This window comes from Emys orbicularis, chromosome 12 (genome assembly GCF_028017835.1).
Source record: "Emys orbicularis isolate rEmyOrb1 chromosome 12, rEmyOrb1.hap1, whole genome shotgun sequence".
Lineage (NCBI taxonomy): Eukaryota > Metazoa > Chordata > Testudines > Emydidae > Emys > Emys orbicularis.
The window spans coordinates 8,801,159-8,825,270 of record NC_088694.1 but is presented as its reverse complement, the minus strand read 5'-3'; the positions used below and the strand labels follow the sequence as shown (position 1 = coordinate 8,825,270).

General features: G+C 40.5%; 1 protein-coding gene across 2 annotated transcripts in view; it reads left to right on the top strand.

Annotated features, from left to right (window-relative positions):
• Positions 1–24,112, top strand: part of CDH4 (cadherin 4) — a 650,110-nt gene that overhangs the window by 570,572 nt on the left and 55,426 nt on the right. For both annotated transcript variants that reach the window (XM_065414321.1, XM_065414320.1), the window contains one exon: positions 14,602–14,739. In XM_065414321.1, coding sequence (XP_065270393.1) covers positions 14,602–14,739 — 138 coding nt within the window. The remainder of the gene's footprint in view (positions 1–14,601; positions 14,740–24,112) is intronic.

The following is a 24,112-nucleotide window of genomic DNA, read 5'->3' as shown; positions in this document are numbered from 1 at the left end:
GGATCTGGACCTTACTCCGGTGACTCCCTACTGATGTCAGTGGTGTTTCCCTAGGAGAATTTGGCTCATGAAGGCTATGCTCCGCGCAATGGGCAGAGAAACGGTCACTTGCCTTCAGAGTTCTCCTTTGGCAGAAGCTCCTCTTAGTATTTTCTGACTTTTAGTCTCTTTTCCAATAATAATGTCAATCACAGTTTCTCTCAGCAAATTGACCCAGGGAGCCAACGTGGGCCTGCCAGTACTGTATAAAACAAATTGTAGGGGAAATAGAGTAGGGAGAACCTCACATTCGCTGTTCAGTTATTTTACTACTTCCCACTAACCTTTCATTTTGCTGAATTTAAATTAGTCAGTTACTTTCTCCAATGTAACTTGTTCCTTCTTTCTTTGGATGTCCCCCTGCATTCGTTATAAGGTATAAGCGCATATGTGATATGCCGTTAGCAAGAAGCAAGCAAAGCTATTTAATCAAAGTGAAGTAATTTCTTAAATCTTGGATGACACTAGATTTGCAGCAGTATAGTTTGTTTATTCCATACAGAGTCAATGCTCCTTAGCTTCCCAAGGCTTGTGGTGTGCTCCAAAGTGCCATAATCTTTAGGATCCAAAATCCTAGACCCTTCGATGCTTTGATAGAAACAAGATAGATAGAAATATATATATATATATATAGCAAATGATTTAATGAAATGGATTGGAAATATTTTAGTGTGTTTTTTTAAGATGGGTGCATTAATGCGAGACTGTAGGGACTTAAAACTTATGACTCTGCTGCATTTTTTCAGCTACCCATGAAAAGTGGCACCTTGATTGTGGCCTCTCTCGTTTCCCTACAAAAATGAGAGGGACAATATTATCAACATTCATTGACCTAGATTTATCTTACTCTTCTTGATTATGTTTTTTAAGCAGCCCAGCCAACAGAGTTGGAGAAAGGAGGCAATTTTCCCTAAAACCGAATCATGTCGTTGTTTTTTTTTTTCCCTTTTTAATCAAACCAGATACACCCGAAAACAAATCAGGCTGATAAAAACAGAAGTCAGATTTGCGAAGAAAACAGCTGTAGCAGCTAAATGGCTTAAAGCAGAGAAAATAGGGAAACAGCATGTGGGACTAATGATGGGTGGTTTTCAGGTTTCAGAATACATTAAGGCATTCTCCCTGTTTATTAAATTGCTCTGGCAGCATTTGACAGCAAAGGTTTTGCAGATTATGAAAGTGCAAGGGACATAACTAGGATTTTTTAAAACTAAAGCATGGCCTTCGGGTAATCTCCAAGAAGTTACATACTGCAAGAAGGATTTGCTTTGCAGAACTCCAGAGGAGGGCACTTTTTTTTTTAAATATCGTCATTCCCTTTACCTTCTTCATGGCACCTGATTAGGTTTTCTCTAACACTCCCTGCCATTGTCATAACAAGGCAAATGCAAACTGTTGGCAGCATGAATGCAACTCTGACATATTTACTGAAGGGCATCTGCTGACAATGACAGTTGCTGTATGGCCACCTAGATATTAAACTTTTGTTGAGTATTTTTCTGCCCTGGAAAAGCTGGAAATAATACAGTAATTTTGCAAAAATTGCCACAGCCAGAATCTTGTTCCTCAATCCTATTTTCAAGTGATTTCTAAAATGAAAATGGAATCTTCTGAGCATAAAGCATACAAAATATTGACATCAGTCGAAAGTGGCAGCTCTTAGATTTAAGTTGCTCTTTGCTTTCTGCTGAGGTAAGAAGGTCACAAAATATAGTTGACCATCATTTAAGCCTCTTGCACTATTACTTTTCAGGTGCCTTATTTTGAGTCTCAGACCCATATGCACAGTGCACATTTCTAAAGCACAATATTTTCTAATATGCTAATTTTGGAAAGTCATGAAACAGATGGCTGGGCTCTCCTATTGGAAACAGTTCCACGGAAGGAATTCTAGCATTTGCAAAGTCTGAAAACTTTGACGTTTTCTAAACTAGTCTGGTGCCGGGCTAGTTCAGGTCCAGATCTTGCAATCTATTGTGCCTGGACAAATTGATTTGACTGTACAGAGACCCTATTGACTTTGGCAGGGCTCTGTGCAGGTGTGGCAACCCATCTGCAGGATTGGGGCCTTAATTTTTAAAAGGATACAAAAAAGCACCTGAAAACACTAGTTTCTTTTCTCTCTCCTCCTCTGCTCCCCGAACACACACATACACACACCTATAATTTGAAAACAGCCCAACCTTTTATTTTCAATTTGCTCCATGCTTGCTGTGCCTTTTGCCAAGTTTCAGTCAATAAACAAATTGTATGGCCTTGTTATAAAACCCCTGAAAATAGAAAATGCTGACACAAACTTAACTATAGAGGCACAATTTAGAAAGTAGGTGCTTGTGTCAACTTTGAAGAATGAGATGAATTTAAAGGTGCTATTTAGCGATGAAAAAATTCTTTGGGTTTAACAGCTTCTGTTTTTCAATACAGTCTACTGTTTTTCAGGCAGCCATGTGCAAGTAATGGCATTCTCCTAAACCAAACAAATAGAATAAAAAATGATGTGGCCTCTAACCCCACCCTTTGCAACTCATAATCTAGAGCTAGTATCAGGTAAAAACAGAACATGCTTCGCTATTAACCTTAGATGCAGAGCATTTTTGAAACATGTTTTCGCCATCTATTGTGCCTGCCCAAGGTCAGAGCATGATAGATATCTTGGCGGGTGTATGGGGATTGACTGACTACTCTGATTGTGGTATTTTTCAACAGGCCCCCTTCCTAGCAGAGAAGTGCCTTTTTTATATATATTGCTTGTATGTTTCACAGGAACAGGATGTGTCTGCTGACTTTTTGGTTTGCTTTCCAAAACTTTGATCACACTAATCCAGTGGTTCTCAAACTGGGGCCGCCGCTTGTGTAGGGAAAGCCCCTGGCGGGCCAGGCCGGTTTGTTTACCTGCCCCGTCCTCAGGTCCGGCCAATCGCAGCTCCCACTGGCTGCGGTTCACTGCTCCAGGCCAATGGGAGCTGCTGGAAGTGGCGCGGGCCGAGGGACGCACTGGCTGCTGCTTCCAGCAGCCCCCATTGGCCTGGAGCAGCGAACTGTGGCCAGTGGGAGCTGCGATCGGCCGGACCTGCTGACAGGGCAGGTAAGCAAACCGGCCCGGCCCGCCAGGGGCTTTCCCTACACAAGCGGCGGCCCCAGTTTGAGAAACACTGCACTAATCTATTGTCTGGTATTCCAAGAGAAAAATTCAACCCACTTGTAAGAAGTATACCAACTGGGAATAGCTGGAGTCCATCACCCTCCAGCCACTTCCCTTCCCCAGGGGACAGACCCTCAGGATTGTCAACCCCAAGCAGTAAAAATCATGAGCCAGGCCCCCCCCAAAATCATGTTATGGGTTTAAAAACCATGCAATTTTATAATGAATAAATACATTAAATAAATGTGGGGTTCTTTTTATTTGCCTTCTTGTCTTCCAACCTTTAGTGAGCATGTTTCTGAGCTTTCTCCACACCCACAAGGGCTAGAAACTTACCGGTACTTTTTTGAGGTGAGATTTTTCACATGCTCACATGATTCCTGGAACCAGGTCTTCAAGAAAAATACCAAATCCAATAAATCTCAGGATAAAATCATGAGATTTGGCAACATTGTGCCTCTGACATGCCTTGTGTACTGGGGACTTCAGGAGGGGAGGTATAGCAGCCCTCAAAACTGTCTCCAGGCCTGCCAGGGGCTCTCCTCTACCAGCTGTGTACTAAAAAGAGGTTGCCATTCCCACAACCAGCTGAGCAGCACAAAGGGAACAAACAAGGGGCAGAGACTCTGCTCCATTGTGTCCAAACCTGCTCAGGAGTCAGAGAACAGAACCCAACAAGGGTTTTGCTCTGTTATTAACTTTATAATCTCTATAGTGAAAAAGATTAATATTATTCCCACTTTCCTTCAGATAACTCTTAAAACACTTCCTCATGCAAAAGCACTGGAGTTAACATAACATTATCGAGATGATATAAACACCAGCAGAATGAAGAACTGTGCTTTCAGAAGTAACCACACAAGAAATCCTTAATGTTAAATCACATGTATTAAGCTGGATTCACATTTATATTTAAGCTTTTGACACCTATTCCCGGAAAAGCTGAAGCAGGAAAAGAAATGATCAAGTATCTGTCAATTCAGAAGGTGTTTTTTAAAACAAGAAAGTATTTGCATATCACAGCATTTTAAAAGATAAAGAGTAATAGCTTAGGAAACAAACAGAGATGTATAATATAAGGTGTGAGAGTGTTTTACATGTTTAAATCATTGAGGGAGAGTGTTGGGTTTTTTTAAAGCAGAACTTGTGATTATTAGTCACACTGATAGATGAAACCTATTTATTGAAGGTCAGCTCTCAAAAACTTTGCAGTGTTAAAATGAAAATTCTGGGCTAGGTTGTGGCCTCTGGAATTCTACTTGTCTCAAGAAACCCTGACATACGATGTTTTCAATGCTTTACCAAGATTTATGGAGCATTTTTTCTGACTGACGTGGTATTGTGGGCAGAACCCTCCTGTGCTTTGGCCCGTGAATCAGAGTGAACGTTCGGATTGCTCATGTGAATTACACCTCTACCTCGATATAACGCTGTCCTCGGGAGCCAAAAAATCTTACCGTGTTATAGGTGAAACCACGTTATATCGAACTTCCATTGATCCACCGGAGTGCGCAGCCCCGCGCGCCCCCCCCCCCCCCCCGGAGCACTGCTTTACCACGTTATATTCGAATTCGTGTTATATCGGGTCGTGTTATATCGAGGTAGTGGTGTATTTCTAAGTAAATATTTTGTGTCTCTGGTCTCTTTTGAGTCACAGTAAAAATCAGCACTTGAATGTGGAAATTCACCACTGCAGCGGGCTAGCACAGGGAGGCATTTGCCCCCCTTAGTCCCATTTAAGTCCTCAAAGTAAAGTTTAGGTGGGCGTTCAGTGGCGATTAGGCTCTGGGCTGGTCCTGTGCGCAGGAGTGAATTTCAGCCTGTGCAAGAATAGCAGAGAAAGTTTCCCATTTAAAGCTGATCTGTTTATGCCAGCTTTTCGCATGTACTTCCTGTAGGTGAAATATTACCTGTTTGAACAACATTGTAATTGAATTGCATTGAGTAACAAAGCAATGTAAATCAGTCTGATTTGGTCTTCACTTACAAAAGCGGCAAATGGGAGGAGAGAGAATACATGAGAGTGTTCGTGGAAGTTGGATTTAGGTGGTCCATAGGTATTATACTGGCCCCCTTCATGGGGTGAATTTTATCCTGTGGGAGTAGAAATTTTAGGGAATAAAAAAATAACATTATTACCGTAAGCCACTGGACCTAGTGTGACACTCTGGAACCCTCTTGTAGCATGGAACTCGGAGGGAGGAGCACAGGTTGCAGGAGGGAAGAGTTTGAAGGAGGCACCAGGAAGTCAGTCTGTTTGCACATGGCTTTAAGGCTAGCTGCAGTGGCAGCATCTCTGTAAATAGTTCTCTTAATAAAGACCCAATTTAGTTTTAGAAACATGGAGTCTCTCACGTTATTACCTAGCACATGGTAAATGAAACACACCTCTGGAGGGGCTGGGCCACATACAGAGGTTGATGATCCTGCTCATGACTTGGCGAACCTGGCTGTATCTTTTAGCTCAGGCACTAGAGACTCATGCTTTAAGAGCAAGCGGTCCCAGGTTTGATTCCCCCCCTTGCCAACAACCCACCCAAAGACATGACCTGTCACTATAGTGAAAAAGAAAAAGGGCAGATTTTCAAAAGGGCTTAGCACCCACAACCTGGGGCAGATTTCAAAAGGAACTCAGTTCCCATTTAGGCACCTAAATGAAGGGATCAGATTTTGAAACACACAAACCCACCCATTCATTGACAGAACAGTGAGAGTACTGGATGCTCTGAGCATTTTTTGAAATCTGCCTGCTTTGTTTAGCTTCCTGAATGGGAGTTAAGCAATTTGGAAACCTGGCCCTATATTGAGGTGTGTCTAAGTGGGAGCTGTTGTGTGCTAAACTCTTTTAAAAATCTGTCCTCCTGAGCTTTATTTAAGTGATTGATAATTAGATCTCTCTGCAGAAACTATTTTCAGTACAGACAGACAATTTTTTAAAAATCTGACTTTCCTGATTGGGCTACAATATTTATTACATTCACAAGGCCATTGGATAACGCAAGATACCTTATACTGAAAAGCAAATACCAAGTTATTATTGGCCCAAAAATAAATTAGCCAAAGAGAATTACACTAGGTTTACGTTCATTGGCATTCAGCATTACTGCAGTAGTATTAAGCAGATAAAAAACACATAAATATCAGAAGAGAAGATGTAAGGATAGATGTGAGAAGAAATAGGAAATTTCAACACCTATAGATTTTCTCTTTCTTTCTCCAATAATTCCCCATTCAGAAGCAATACCCCTGTAACCTTATATTGCTTTAACAAACAAGGTGGTAAATTTAGCCAGACACCCACTCCTAGGAAAGTGGTAATTACACCGCTACCTCGATATAACACGACCCGACATAACACGAATTCGGATATAACGCGGTAAAGCAGTGCTCCAGGGGGGTGGGGGTGCGCACTTCTGTGGATCAAAGCAAGTTCAATATAACGTGGTTTCACCTATAACGCGGTAAGATTTTTTGGCTCCCGAGGACAGCGTTATATCGAGGTAGAGGTGTAATTGGAAAATATTTTAACTGTGCTTTGAAAATGTAGGTCTGAATTTTGCAAACTCTGTCCACTAATGTGGACTAATTTAATCACATAATTACTGTATTTCTGGACTTTGACATACAGTTCCCAATTTGCATGCATTACAGGTGTATATTGGGAACACAGTTGTGTGCATAAAACAACTGTGCACGCACTTTTGAAAATTTGGACCATAAATCACATATAGGTTTTATTTATTGTTGCTCTTTGCCTCAAAAATGCCCAATTCCTTTAGAGCCTCTTTGTAAATATATTCTACTCTTGTTTATAAACTCTCACAACAATAACTTGTGCTGCCAGGTTCTTGGAAAAGGTATCTGTCATGCCAGTCTGGGTCTTGATGGAGATAGCCACATGTAATAACTGTAATTTTGTTCAGGTCACAGATTCCTTTGTTTTTGGCCATGTAACTTGCCAGCTCAGTGATATTGATTTGTGTTAAGAAAAGGGGTCATAAAATAGAAAACCTCTCCACTTAAATCCTTGTTGCAAAAACATGTAGTGATTTTTGGACAGAAAATTGTTCTGTTTTTTTTCAAAATTGTTTGTACATAGAGCATGCCAGGAGATCTGATTTTCTGCTATCCCCATACTTTACAAGTAACTTCAACATGATCCAAAAAGACTCTGTTTTGTTATGTTTTTAATATTTTAATCACTTATTAAAATAATACATAAGATCTGTGATATTTTTACCGGGATGGAAATACAAAGTTTGTTTGCAGTGTTGTTGTACCCATGTTGGTTCCAAGATATGAGAGAGACAAGATAGATGAGGTAATATCTTTTACTGGACCAACTTCTTTTGGTGGAAGATACACGCTTTTGAGCTCCACCGAGCTCTTCTTCAGGTCTGGGGAAGGTAGCTAAACACAAGTTGGGACAGATTGTTAAGCTTAAGGAGTAGTGCAGGTTGTAGGTGGCCACTTGAAGTGAAGTGGGAAATTGAGGGCTAGATTGTTACTGTGGGTTTGAAGTAGGCAATTAAAGGTACCAGGCAGTATGTTGTGTTACAAATTATTGTAATGATCCATAAAGCCAGTGTCCCTGTTGTGTCACTGGAACCCCTATGGGGTATAATCAAACAGATGGGGACCACATACTGAAAGAAATCTTTCCCATACCCCCTATTCTAGCCTTCACACAACACCTCAGCCTTGCCAAGCTCATCATCAGAAGCCAGCTCCTCATAGACCAGGACACACCAACTCAAAGCTAGACCCTGCCAGAACATCAGATGCAAAACCTGCAGACATATCTCCACTGCTGTGATGATCAATACCCCCCACAACATACCTTTCAAGATTCATGGGTTCCTACACACGCCTCTCACAACATGTGGAGTACGTCATCCAGTGCACCAAATGCCCCAATAACAATTGTGTGGATTAAACCAGGCAATCAATACTCTTTCAAATGAGCTTGCATAGAAAAATGATAATCGACAAAAACACTCTGTCACCCATGGATGAAAGCTTTTCACAAAGTGATCACTCCATATCTGATCTTTCAATACTCATGCTTAGAGGAAACCTGCTCAACACCCTCAAAATGTGAGCCTGTGTACCTAAATTCATAACTCTGCTAGACACCAAAACCCTGGACCATGGATTTCCTTCCCCAGACCTGAAGAAGAGCTCTGTGTAGCTTGAAAGCTTGTACCTTTCACCAACAGAATATAAAGTGAGTCATATTAAGCCTAAGAAAGCATCCAGAATCGGTATAATAAGCAGTATGCAACATTTCACATTTTCAGAATGAAGTTGATGGGAAGTGATAGTTTATCCTATTACTGATGCAAATGGTCTCACCCCTTGGCAGACGACCAAGCTATGCACCACTTAAATCCTCCCAAACCCTCAAAATAGGGTTTACAATGGGACTTCAATGATATAATAGGCCTTGTGCTGGCCCTCTGCACAGCAGAGAAATTCAGATATAGGCAAATCACTTAGGCATATGCTTAACTTTAAGCATGTTAGTAGTCCCATTGAAGCCAGTGGAAATGGATCCAAACCTAATGCCTCAGGTTTTACAAACCACATACTCCTATATTTTGTCTGTCTGTAGGTTTAATACAACTTAAAGTTCCAACCATAGTGCTGTAGCATTTTCCATTTGTTAGAAACTTTCTTTAGTAGTTCAGACAACACATGTTTCCTTATCTACCCTAGACCCAGTGGGCTAGATCCTCAGCTGGTGGAAATCAGTGTCTCCTTTATTGATTTTCAGCAAAGCTTTATACCAGCAGTTTGTTTCTCACCCTATGTCCCTGACTGACAGCTACATCCAAGACAGGCCTTTTTTTATTCCCTGGGTCCCTCACTATCTGTCGTTAGGACATGCTTCAAGCCTTATTGACTTTAGCTGCTCTGTAGTGTTTTTGACTGGGTTTGGATCCCCTACCCTTGTTTTTGTATCCATTGCACTTTTGTTTTCTCTCTTCCTCTTCCTAGCTTGAGAATATCCCCATGGGTGGGGTCATTTGACTGTTGAATTTGTTGTGCTTGTGCTGCATTTTTTTCATTGTCCAGCTTTGTATTGTATTTAGTTGGCTTGTTCCCTGTTTTTATTTTTCCTTCCTTTAATATGCTGTGTTTGGGTTTTGTTTGTATGTTTTATACTATCGGTAGATGTTTCACAAGAGGCACCTTATTAAATAAATAAACTGTGCTATCAGTCTGGTGTTATCAAGAGAGGGTCTTTTGGTATCGCAAATGAATGGCAGGTTCTGAGCTCTATATTACAAAAAGAAAAGCAAGATAATGAAGTAACAAAACTTTTTAAAATGAGACTTTCTGGTCCCTTATCTGGTATTCTGTCAGATGATTTTTCTCAAGAAATGTTCTTCAAAGCAAATTTTTATTTATTTAAGCAACTTAAATAAATAAACAAACAAATAAGCAAATAAACCAAGAATTAAAGGTAATGGGAGTTTTGCAGGTTTAGGCCTAATATGAATTAATACCATCTAGATTTTCAGCCTAGCATGGAGCCTAGTGTGACCTTATCCAAGGTCTGGTTCATTCTTGGAGTTGAGAGTAAAGTTTGCATTAACAGTGTCATGAGTTTCTGAATTGCTTTTGACACAGAAACCAAACTGCCTTTGTAGTGCCCTACCTGGAGGCAAGACAAAAAGACAAGAGCAATGAGTGGCTCTGACAGTCCCAGGTTGTTCCAATGGATAAACCTGTAAGTGGTAGCCTCTAAGCCCAACAGCTATTGAAAGGGTCGGGTTGCAAACAAGGTAAAATAGAAAGCTGCAACTTAAAAAAAAGAAAGAGAGAGAGAACCCACAGATGAGGAATGTTTTATCGCCCTGTTCTTTCATGGAAAGTAAGGAACATTTTTCTTCTGCTATGTTACTGAGGCACTGAAGCCTTTATAATAGTGTGCAACAGCTATGCCATCAAATAAGAAATGCTTTAAATTGCTTCACATCTCGCTGCAGTGATGAACATTGGAAGTGGTGTCACCATTTTAAATGCAGACATTGTTGAACTGTGGTCTTTAATATGGACTTCCATCTGATTTTTCTAATTTTTGTGAAATCTGATTACTTTTAAATCTCCCTCCCCCCAATCCTCCTCCTCCTCCCACTCCCTCCATTGCTTAAACCTCATTAAAAAGATAATTCAGCCCAGGAGCGTAGCCACGGGTGGGCCTGGGTGGCCTGCCGCCCACTCACTTAGCATCCAGGTCCACCCAAATCTGATCAGGGGTATAGTGCTGTCACGGCAGCCCAGAGCGTCACTTGGGCACCTGAAATCCAGGACGGAGCTATGCGCCCGCCCTTCAGAAAGCTACACTCCAGCAGCTCTGCTCTGCCATTTTCTGAGCCGCCCCATTCCCGTGCTCAGCTCGGCAGGTGAAGCTCTGTGTCTGGAGGCACCAGGGCTAGGAAGAGAGCGTGGCGTCAGGGGAGAAGCTGAACTAACACACAAAAAACGAGGAGTCCTTGCGGCACCTTAGAGAATAACAAATTTATTTGGGCATAAGCTTTCGTGGGCTAGATGATGAAGTGGGTTTTAGCCCATGAAAGCTTATGCCCAAATAAATTTGTTAGTCCCTAAGGTGCCACAAGGACTCCTCGTTTTTTTGCTGATACAGACTAACACGGCTACCACTGAAACCTGAACTAACACAGTCTGTCATTGCCCATCCACCCAAAAGTTGGAGCCCACCCAAATTTCCACTCCTAGCTATGCCACTGAGTCAACACATGATCATTGGGCTGTAAACAAACACTAATATCGGTCATGTAAATTCGAGAGAGAGAGAGAGAACTAAATAATAAATAAAGAGAGAGCACATTCATTAATAATGACACTGTGCTTCTATTCTACAGCACCTTAGGATCTCAAAGCGTTTTACAAACATTAATGGACTACACCTGGGAGGAAGGCACTATTATCCCTATAGATGGGAAACCTTAGGCTTAACCACAGTTTCCTGGCACGCAGTCCTGTGACTTGACCAATTCCTCCCTGGTATGTTTTTATACAAAAACAGGAGGCCTCGTCCCAGGCAGTATAAATTAACATGGCCCCACTACTGCCTCCAACATGGGTTTCAATTACAGTGGGCCAGTGAAAACTGGTATGTGATGTCAGGTGTTGTTACACCAGTCAGCGAGTTAACACCTGTCATTGAAAGCCCCCAGAGTGAGTCTAAGACTGAAATTCTGGCCTCCATTTTATACCAGCAAGGAAGATACGGGAAGAAACAGGGAAGTTCCATTATTGCAACAATATCTGAACAATGAGAAGGAAACCAAATCGACCTAATCCTCACTAGAAACTTTCAGTTTTCTTAGATTGAAATAACTACTTGTAACATCAGCGGATGGAAACAAAACAGGGTTTCAGCTCATTGTCACCACAAAAACATCATACCTACATGCACTTTAACATGCCAGCTGCTCTAACAATGTTCGTCTCCCCATTCATTTTTCTTCATTGACTTCCCTCACCTTCTTTGTCCTGACCATCTAAGCCCTGCACATACTAGTTCTTGTGTAACACTCTGCCTCTATCTTTCACTCACCTCAGTCTCCCCTTTACTTCCCCAAGTCACTCAATTAGTTGCCTTGTGTCTTGGTTTTCTTCCATGTAGCTTCATATGCCTTGAGCCCACTGAGCACAATCCAACGTGCCTCCATCTTTTCCTTCTTGTCATCCCTCCTCAAAATGCACCTTCCCCAAATGACCTATAGATTCCAGAATCTTTCCCACCATAGTACAGACGTGTGAGCCAAAGAATGGCAGCGTGATGCGCTTAGAGATTGTGGCTTAATGCTTAGCTTCGCTTTTCAGTCACACTGATTTTGATTGGCTCACTTCCTCATTTTTTTCACGTCATTTAGACTGCACACACTTCATGCAAGGGAACTGGTTTTCATACCTGTCTCTAGCCTAGTTTGGATACTGTTAGTGCTATATTGATCAATAACAATACATCTTGCAGTCCCAAATGGAGACATATCACTGGATGCAACTCTAAAGGTTAGGAGTTTTGTCTTGGTTCAACTGAGTATTCAGAAGTGTAGATGATTCCTGTGGTGTTTTGTACACATATAAGGTGAGGGCCAATTTCTGTGCTAGTCAATATAGGTTCTTATACCAACCTCATCACCATAGAATATGAGTGATTTCCAGTAGTTTGTTAAGGGACAAACATCTGATATTCACAGTTTGTTCTTTAAAGGTGGTTCTTTAAATTAACCAAACTGTTTGGTACATCCAAAATGTTTAGGTTTGGTTTAACTGGAGTTTGCGGCAAACATTGAATTGGTTCACTTTTATTTATTAATGTTAATTTACTACTCCCTGATCACCCATGACTGTTGTGAGTATTAAGAAAGGAAACAGATCAGCGCTTGGTGGAAATTCAGTTCTAAATGATTCCCAGTAAGGATGGGACTGAAAGCACATTGCTAATGAAAAATAGCACAGGTAAAACAATAACCAATAAGTGATTTGTTACATTACACTTTCTATCCTTGTTAAAATCCCCCTTACCAGGAATGTTAGCTTTTTCTTCAATTGCTTTTTCATATGCAGCATGCTTTCCCCACTGACCTTGCTGAGTTGGCTAAGCACAAATTTGTCATTTGTCTGGCAAAATGTTTGTGTCCTATATCTTTTTTTCCCTACTGCTTTAATACTGCCCTTCTCTTGATTAAGAAGAAATGGGCATCTTAGGCTGACATTAATTCTACCATCAAAAGAGTAAATAAAAAAGCTCCTTTTTCTAGGCTGCTTTATACAAATGTCACTATACATTTTAAAATACACTCTGGATTCCCATGCTCCAGTCTTTTGAAATGAAAACCAAGTTAAACTTCCTTATGCTGCATTTCAATGATAATGGGTCACTTACAGAGAGTGAACTGGAGAAAACAGGTATACAGAGAACAGTTCTGTGTGGAAAGCTCTCTGCTACTCACATACGTTGTGAAATGCTTTAGTTTTATTGTAGGGAAAACGCTGGATTAAGAATAACACATCTTAAGTTCTTTCCTCGTGTCACTGTCACTTCAGTAGGGGTCCAATTCTGAAATCCTTACTTAGTTTGGCCTGAATAGGGAATAAGTGAGAATTTAGTAAGAATGCCAAGGTTTGACTATAGAAGGAAAATCATTCACCCATGATCTGCACATAGAGGTGACCCTCTGTGACTGTATCTTCCCCTTTGCATGTGGGTCAGAGGGCAGAACGGGTGGGAAGATGGAGGTCTGGGCCAAAGCTGGGGGACAAACATCATCTCTTTTCTAACTGCATGGAGACTGCACTAAAAAGTTAATGCAGCCTGAGTCTGTACAACTCTTCCCCTCTCCTCCATTCTGTGAAAACCCAATCTAAAGGGGAAGTCCCAGGAGCAGTGACAAGCAGAGAAGGCTGCATTGTCCATGAACCAAAGGGCCAGCAAAGAACCCTAGAACCAGCTCAGAAGGTCTCCACTGAATCCCCAAGATTTGTGCAGATTTCATGGGATCTCTGAGGCTGAAATCTTTTGCTGTTTCTACATGGCAAATCCTATTCTCCAACGGGACTGAGGGCAATTCCATGAGGGAAAGTTCTCCCTTCTCTTTCAGCTCATCCCATGGTTTTCCATGAGAGAGGTCAGTTTCCCCCTTCCAGGTTATCAAAAGTGAAGTGATTATAAAAATATTATTTACTTTTCCATGTTTATGCTATGTGTTTCCTTTTTATTTTTCATTTGTGTTGGACAATGAAAACAGACTAGTTGTTTGCACTTTTATTTATAGTCATTTCACTTTCTGCTTCTCATGAAATAGCATGTGGTGGCAACATTTAGGTTTCAAACCCTGCAGAAGAATGATTGACTCCCAAAAACCAATTGTGATTGAGTTTTACCTCTGTTCAAGTGTGTAATGAAAATATTTCTTCTAATCCTAGGTTTTATAAAACCAATTTATCAGAGCTAGTTGGAAAATTGAGGGGGAAGAGGTTCCCTGTGGAAAATTTCAACAAACATTAAATGTTTTGTTTTCAGCAAAACTTTCAGTGGAAAAACTTCACCTTTCTGTCCAAAACTGAAAAAATGTCAGTTTTCAGTTTTAGCCAAAAACTGCTAAAAAACTGAAAACTGTTTTCAGCCAAAAAAAGGGCACTTTCTGACAAAGTGAAAATATTAAAAAAGTAGACACTTGCAAAACATTTTTGCTTAGTCAACTACCACATTTTTCATAAAAATAAAAAGTTTTGAAGGTAAATTTTGCCCAACCCTGTGACTGACATTTTGAGTCCAAATAACTCTTGGTATTCCTTTAAGCTACAAATGTGTGGGGTTGAATAACTCAAGACATATTATGGTATTTTGACACATAAATGGTATTTTTTTTCTCTTCCAGAAAGTTCAGCAGTACACAGTCATCGTTCAGGCTACAGATATGGAAGGAAATCTTAACTATGGTCTCTCAAACACAGCAACTGCAATCATTACGGTGACAGATGTGAATGACAACCCACCAGAATTCACTGCCAGCACTGTGAGTATCAATACATCAGCACAATGATGCATGCACACACAATGTGTTTGTAACTCATGGACATTTGATATCGCTCGTCTCTGTTTGCTGGTTTGGCAGACAGAATAAAAACTTGATAAATAACTGTGTAACAAAGACTTTCAGAGGGAAAAAAGAGAGAGAGAGAGAGAGAGAGAGAGATTCCTGAACTAGCAACGCTGTTTGGCTACTAGTTTCACTGAGATACTGAAGAAACAAAGAATGTGGCAAGGATAGTGTCTACTTTCACTAAGGAGGTTGCAGTGGTGTCACAGCAAGTGGTTGTAGACACATCAGACTTTATTACTTATGAGCTAAACCCTGAACTATATTTTGTAGCTTGGATTAAATTTCAAAAGAAGAAATAAATAGTCTGAATGGTAACACTTAGTCATCCATACGTATTTCACTGATAACTGTAACAGATGTCTTTGTTGTGCAGGCAGTAAATGCATTAAACCATAGTGCATCTGTTTTTAATTAGCTCAAAATCCTTCATATACTAGTGCAATATGTGTTTATCCAATTCTGCTCCAAGTCCATTGGTCTAACTTCTTTGACTGGGAAAAATAAAGAGATTGCAGTGGACAAGGTAATGTAAGGAACGGGGGCTGGGAGATGAAAAGGTACTAAAGGAATTTAATTGATCTCTTTACCAAAAATAAATGCAGGAATTAATGATATATCAGGAACTCAGAGAAGTGCAGTATTCTGAATGTGCGTAATGATGTCATGTTGAAATAATGATAAATAATGAATTATTAGCTGTCAGTTGTTTACATTAGTAATAAGGTCAGCTATTAAGAAAAGCAAAGTTTCAGTTGCAAAGGAAAAATACGTCTCAAAATGCAACCAAAGCACTAAAAAATCATCTTGAGCATCCTACTTGAACATCACTGAAGATATGGGAATACAGAGTCCAGAGAGATGGAACAGTGCCTTTTCTTCAGCACCACTTAAAGCCAAAATTGTACTGTGTATCATGTCACTGAGTGCTCTTGTAGATATATGGAGTGGGTTCATGCTACTTCTGTATGATACTGAATGATACTATTCTATAAGGTACATCAATATTTGTTAGCACAGAGCCAAACTCTGGCCTCAGTTACACCCATGAAACTCTGCTGAACTCATTGGGCTTCTACAACTGAAAGCACAATTTGGCTCATGATTCCAGACCTGCAAGGTGCTGAGTGTCGCAAAGAAGGTGCTGAGTTCCTTCATCTTCCACTGATGTTAGGGAAGAGAGCGTTTCACAGGCACCTGATGAAACTCAGCATTTGCCATGGAAGTAACTCAGCTTTCAGTATCTGAGATTGTTAGCCCAGAGCATACAGAGTATGGCTCACCATAGGGTGTGTGTGATGATGTTTGTCGTGGTAATACATTTAATGGGGTATTTTCCATTTAGTATATTAAAGAATGTATTTCAGCATATGACACATGCAGTTCTGGTAGAACCATAGAAAGCAGAGATGGATCTTGGGTTATCTAGTCCATTCTCCTGCCAGCGTAGGATTGCTTCCTCCTATACAATTTGTAGAGTCTTATCCAGTCTGGTTTTCAATATCCCAAGCAATGAGTCTTTCCACCACAAAAATATATGTGCCCCAGCATGCTAATGCTTTGGGGAACCTTATGCTGCCAGGTAAATACTTCTTCCTCCTTAATTTGAGTGAAAAAGTGCTGACATCTAGTGGCCAAGTTGTTTAAGCACAGATGTGAATGTCTTAAAGATATCTCAGAAAAACTGGTACTTGTCTCCAACTAAAGTTAATAGAGGAAATTTAAAGTGACTGGTAACTCCTTGGCGCGAACATTAACCATGTTATGAGTGACCATATGGCTCTGTTACAGTTTTCTGGAGGAAACCTTGTATTTATATTGTGAGACTTGTGAGATAAAGGAGCATATGTTAAAAATCTTACCAAGACTTTATTTATCCAGAACTGAATTTGACAGAGGGGAGCTCATGGAAAATTGCATTCAGGTAAATTCTGGGTATTTAAAGTCTCAGCATGCATCAGATCCAGAAGGGATAAAAGCTACTAAGACAATTATCCATAGAATCAGGTTAAATGGATCAGAAAATTCTACTCTTCCCCTAAGCAGGAATGATTTGTACCATCATTTCTCTAATTTCAATCACTGAAGAAAGAGTTTTGCAAGGGCAAAAAGGCCCCTTTATACAGTACCAAGTGGGACTGTGCATAATTCATACCTGAGGATATTTTATAGTGATATTACCTCATGATTCTCTAGTAAATGTGATCTTTAATACTGTATCCTCCTGGGTATAGTAAAGATCCCATTCCGGTGGGTACAAAAATGCCATCTGATCTTTACCTTTGGCTGCCACAGGTAAAATCATCTGTCCGATAATTCTCATTAAACCTGAAGTGAACTGCTTTGCTCCCCCCGCCAACTCTGAAATGTATTCTTATGCCTCCCTTGTGCTTTAAACAAAAAAAAAAAAAGGTTCCACTAAATCCACAGCTTCTTTAAGGGTAAGAAAGCATACCGTGACTTTTAAAAGATATTTCTGCACTGAAATACAATCAAAAACAAAATAGGCTGAACAATTGAAATGGTGGTTTGCTCTTGGAAAGTTGCCAGATGAGAGGAAATCAAGGATGATATTCAGCGCAGAAACATACAAAAGCACACCCTATAGTGTTCCTAAATTACCTGTCATTCAAACTGGGTGGTTTTAGACTTAATAGTTTCTGGCAATAAATGTAGCCCAGGAGGACATTGCAACATGCTGGTGTTACAGCTCATGTGTTCAGCAGCAGGAATTAATGTTACTATGTAAAATTTAACAACTGGAAAGGAGGAGAAAACCAACCACAGTGGTGGTCAAAAATCAGGCAAATTGTCTGCTTGTAAGACTGATTTTACTATAAATATATATCAGATGAAGTTTTAGACCCAAGTGACAGATTTATGCATGTCAGAATTACACACCAAGGCCAAAAAAGGTTATATTATATTATGATCAAAAAAGGTTTTGGTTAAAGAGCACCAAAAAAGAGTCACAGCTGCACTGTCATAAAAGCTTTGTGCTAGATGTGGAATGAAAGAGAAGTAGTAAAGTCAGGCAAGAGCTGTTTAAAACCATAAAGTGAAAATGGTATGATAAAACCCAGAAACGATTGGTTTCTAAGTTAATACCGGACCAAAGTATTTATCATATCCCTTAATATATCACCTGGAAGACAAAGGAGAGAGGGTCTGTAGAATGATGAGAAAAAAAGAACCTTGCCTTCTCTTGTAAAGGGTTCTGAAGCCATCTGGGAGAGGGATTTGCCATCTCCAGGAGGAATGAACTCTTTAACTAGCATATTCGTCATTGTTGGGGACAGCCTACCCTACCTGCTTCTCTTGTATCTTATCTCGCATTGTGGCAGCAGAAAGCAGCTGGCAGTGGGTGTGCATCATGTTGGATGCTTCTGCGTTTGGAACAGCCAGATCTACACTGAAACAATATGGCACCTCGTGCACCTATTGATCTTCTTAGATAGAATTGACCCAAGGCATTACTGGGAAACTACGTTTTTAATGCACTGGAGCTGTGCGGTACCATGAGCTGCTGAAAACTCTTCTGACCAAGGGATGGATATTTGCAACCCATTCTTTTTTCTAAAATGTTTTTCGTGTGAATTTAGTGCTTGCGAAAGGTTAACAGAATTAGCCCTAGGGATTCAAGTTTTCTGTCTGCAAAAGATGTAAGGGAACAGCACTGGCTGTTGTAACATTCTCCATGTTGCCTGAACAATGTGCATCACCCAGTCCTGGATGGTTCTCTGCTAGGGATCAGAGGGTTTTTTAATCTTCTTGCTCAGTCAGTCTTTGTCCCTTCTGCTTGGAGTGCCAACAAAGGTAGCAATTAGACCCAATTCTAGTAGTGGTTTTTGTGATATATGGATAGCTGTCTATTGGGAGCCATTGGTCGGATCCTCAGCTGGAATAAATTGTCTTAGCTTCACTGAAATCAACTGAACAAGACTGAAAAGGTCCAGTAGGGAGTTTTACCAGGACAATTGACACAAAGACAGTTGCAGTAAACTGAGATATTGCAATCAATATACAGTATAAGCTCAGTTATCCAAACTTCCTGTTATCTATAACAAGGTCATATTCCCTGAGATATTTTAATTATATGTAAAATTCCCTATATTATCCCAGACCTTTATTATCCCCACTTATCCAGTATCCTTCATGATCAGAAACGTTACAATTGTAACGCATTTCCACAGAACCTTAACTATGCCTCTGGCCAGACTCTCCTCTCAGATACGGGAGGTGCATTGAATCATGTCACAGAAATTAGCATTGATTCTGGGAATGATAAATTGATGAGTGCTGTGTTCCTGAATTGGGATTTGGGAGCACAATGTTGGCCAGTCCCAGGTGTATGTAAATCACTGAAATGGTTGGATTTTCAAAGACAACACTATTTGCCCACTGAAAAACTGGATTTAATTACAATGCAATCTATAACTACATACTGGACAGGATGCCTTTCTGCCGTTCTACCCATGACACAGTTAATAGCCATCCAAGGGTTTCCACTTTAAGTAAGTAAATGCTTAATCAGAGAGGAGGGGAAGTAAAGGGAGTTCCATGCCCACACTCCACTCACATGAAGTCTATTTTTATCATATTCAATCAGGAACAATCAGGCACAAAGTGGAGATGCAGATGAATTTGCATGATCAGACTTCTGTGACTTAAATGTTAATTAAAAGTTATTTTAAATTTGCCTACTGTGCAGAACTTGTTTTTATAGTAGCCCATGGAAAGGAAATATTATTTAGCAAGGCTGAAGTGCTCATGATTAGCAGAGCTGTGGATTCTTGGGAAAACTTGCCTTACAATCAAGATGTTCTTTAGGAGGGAACATAGAGAAAGAGAGAAACTGGGCTATTCCAGTTCTCTAAGCTCCTGAGTCTTAGGAGGTCTTATTTAAAGCTACTTTAAAATTTGCCCTTTGGCACTGCTTTAAGAATCTGCTCTTCCAGTGCTGAATCCAAAGCAGAAAGGAGCATATTTGAAGGGGATGCCTCTGGAACCATTTTCCTTTCAGTGCTCACTCTCTAATCGTAGCCCTGATTACAATTTGGGGGGGCTGCCCGCACACCAAATCGGCCTGTCTCCTGCGCAGGTGTGCAAAAAAGAAAAGGGAATGGGCACAAAGAACTTCTCCCACTTTGCATGCCCAGCTTAGGCACCGTTCACAGTGGGAATCCTTGTACTCGGGGAACACAAGGACTGTTATAAGGGCTTGTCTACACAAGCAAGTTATTCTGGAATAAGGTAGGATGTGAATTCAAAGCAGAAAGAGCTATTCTGGAATAACACCAACAAGCCCTCAGGTAAGTACGATGAACACTGCTATCTTCTGCAAAACGGGCAGGACAGAGAGCAGGGCATGGCCCAATCCCACTCTGCTTTGAGCAGAAGAGTTGGCTAGCTGTAGAAGGGAATGCATACATATTCATTACCAGTGCACTGAAACATCTCATTGGAAAAAAAACAGTCTCTGGCAGTTCTGCCAAATTGACTGGGAGATTTTTCACATGGATATTTAATTAATGGCTTCAGATTGGAATCATATCAGGCTGCTAAGTAATATTATGTTAGTAACCTGTTTTTCACACTTGGCTGAAGCAATCAGATCAATCAAATGTCAAGTACGACTGATGGCAAAAAGAGAGATCTGAATCAAAAAGGCAGCCATGTGGTCTGTTAGGGCAGAGAACGGTGAATCAGCAGACCTACCTTTTGTTTTTGGCTCTGCTACTGACTTACTGTGTGACCTTGGTCTAGTCAGTTAATATCTGTGCCTGAGTTCCCCATTTGTAAAATAGGGATAACGACACTTACCTAACTCTGAAGTGATGGTTCAGGACACTGACCAGTGCGTCTCATCCTAAAGAGTAGTCTGCCCCAGACTGGGATGGTAGAAAACAGTTGTGTCCATACTTGGAAAAGATTTAGGGCCTAGATATTCAGAACAACGTGCCTTATTTGCCAGTGCTTATACCATGACTGCATGTGCCATTGTGGTGCAGCCCTCTATGTGGCCATTTGCATATGCATTCACCATGATTGCATGTCAACTGTTCCGAAAATGTGGGACTACATTTGGGGATCGATTTTAAAATAATAATAAATGATAATAATTTATATCACCAAAGTGGCACCAGCACAACTTGGAAACAGTTATCACAAGAGACAAAAATGAAGATAGAGGTGAACAGCACAGATCAAAGCCGGCAAGGAAAAAGACCTTCTGTCATCATGAAGAAATCTACATTATTGCACTGATTACACTGCTCTACAGCCAAAATGCTTCTGAAATCAATGTAGTCAAACTTTACTAATTCTGGGTCACTGAGAACGAAAACGGTGCTTAAAATTGTTGATTGGCTCTAGTTTTCAAGATACGCTATTGGGTCAGTATATACGACCCTTGACTTGGGAATGGCGGAGGATAAGTGAGTTATAAAGGGAAGGGATCTCAATTTAAACCAGAAATGACTAAAATACATCTTTGACTGGATCTATGAATAAATCTATGACTGGGTTTGGACAGTACTTGCTTTTTAGGCAAAACAATGAATGATGCAATCTGAAGCTGGTATTGCGTCATACATGATATGAATTGCATCATGTTATTCCTAGAAGTCATGGATGATGCAATCATAACGAAGCTTACATCACTCTGCTGAACAAATTGCCCTATATCAGCTCTAGAAATCATACAGTGTCGTGCTCTCTTATTTGTCAATGTTTGATTTTGCAAAGGGACACATTTCTGTTTAGCCAAAGTGAGCAGAGATGCCTCATACTTGTGTGAACAGTGCAGATAACTTCTGCTATGTTTGTGGTGAAGTGACTTTTGCATCACAAAAGCACAGTATAACCACTATGGTTAAGAAAGCCTATCACCTTTATTTTGGCTGCAAAATTGGAGATCAGGACAAGAGGTGGGCCCCACACATATGCTGCAACACTTGTGCAACAAATCTTCGCCAGTGGTTGAACAGGAAAAGGAAATCTATGCCTTTTGCAGTGCCAATGATTTGGAGAGAGCCAACAGATCATACCAGCAATTGTTACTTCTGCATGGTGCCTCCAGTTGGGAAAGGTGTGTCAAAGAAGAAAAAGTGGACTGTGCATTATCCAAACATTCCATCAGCTATACGCCCAGTACCCCACGGAGAAGGACTGCCGGTTCCTGATGCACCAGAATCATTCTCACTTGAGTCAGACGAGGAAGAGGAAGAGGATGAAACTTCTGGTCCTGAACCATCAATGTCACAGGACCCACATTTTCTCCCATCCTCCTCCTCTGAACCACACCTCATAACACAAGGTGAACTGAATTACCTTGTCAGGGATTTGGAACTACCCAAGAGTAAGGCAGAGCTGTTGGGCTCCAGACTACAGCAGTAGAATCTCCTGGCAGGTGATGTTAGGGTTTCCATGTTCCGTGACCGTCAAAAGGATCTTGTCCCATTCTTCTTCATGGAAGGTGATCTTGTAGCCTGCAACAACATCAATGGTGTGATGGCAGCCCTCAACATCGTTCACGATCCAGATGAGTGGAGACTGTTCATTGATTCATCGAAGACGAGTCTTAAAGCTGTTTTACTGCATAATGGCAATGTTTTGCCATCAATTCCAGTTGGTCATGCAGTCCATATGAAGGAAACCTATGACAACATGAAACAACTTTTGAGGTGCATAAACTATGACCAACATCAGTGGCAGCTTTGTGGCGATTTGAAGGTTGTTGCTCTCTTGCTTGGTCTGCAGACTGGATACACAAAGTACTGCTGTTTTCTCTGCGAATGGGATAGTCGTGCAAGAGATTCCCACCACTCCGACAGTCATTGGAGCCTGGGAGGAAAAGTGTTCAGCATCCACCACTTGTTGAATCAAGGAAGATTTTGTTACCACCCTTACACATCAAGCTGGGTCTGATGAAGAACTTTGTCAAGGCCATTGACAAAACACAAGCAGCTTTCAAGTACCTCCATGGAAAATTTCCAAGGTTAAGTGAAGCTAAGATAAAGGAAGGTGTCTTTGTTGGTCCTCAGATTCGTGAACTTCTTCGAGATGATGCATTTGACCATGCACTGCGTGGCAAGGAAAAGACGGCATGGAAAGCCTTCCAGTTAGTGGCAATAAATTTTCTCGGAAACAACAAGGCAGACAACTACAGGTTGTTGGTGGAAAACCTCCTCAAGGCATACAAAAGCCTTGGTTGCAACATGTCACTAAAGATACATTTTTTGCACTCTCATCTAGATTTTTTTCCACCGAACTGCGGAGCAGTGAGCGACGAGCACGGCGAGCGATTTCACCAGGACATTGCAACAATGGAGAAACGCTATCAGGGCAAATGGAGCCCATCAATGCTTGCAGACTATTGCTGGACAGTGACAAGAGATGCTCCATTTAATGAATACAAGAGACAAGCCAAGAAGCGCCGAGTAGACACTGAATAGGACTAAACTATGTACATAATAGTTTTTTGCCTTTTGTTTCATAATAAATTTTATTTATATAACCCTTTTGCTGATTTTTAAAGTGTTACATAAACAGGACAGGTGAAATATTATCATGTAAAGCAACCATAAACCCATGAAAAGACCTAGGTTTACAATTTATGATTAAAACTCTACTATCTACACAATATACATAGACATAAAATGTAAAAACTTAAATATCTTAGAAACAGTAGCCAATCAGTTGTTTTAATTGTCATATTTGAATTCAGCACATCAAAATACATAATAAATAGCACATTTTATCTCTGAAGCAGACGACTTCTCAAAAATTGTAGACCAGTGTTTATAGATAAGAGCTAACAAGGGAGTTCTATAAGGTTCTGCCAATGAGATTTATTATTAAAAATCAATTGCGTTTTCATGGAAAATCCCAGCTGATTGTAGTCTTCGATTCATTTTTCACTCAAAATGAAGTTGGAACAAAGTACACTGTAAAGTATATGCAGTCACAGAGCTGTCATCTTATAACCTAAGTAAATGACTGTATTCAAGTGAATGCAGTATGCCCAGGTGCTTAGGCTGCTACCAGAATATATTCTTAATCTCCTGCGCATTTCAATTAAATATACAAACAATGAAGTCTAGAAACTGCAAATCAGGTTAGTTCTTCTGAATAAGAATTTAGTGCTTTTAAAGGGAAATGGTCTTTCTGCCCTTAATTATATTCCAGGTGCCCCTGAAAACCTTTGTCATAAATAATTAATTAGAGCCAGGGTGTGGGTCCAGAAGTAACAGCAGCAAAAGGAGAGAGTGGACTTGCTGGTCAAAAA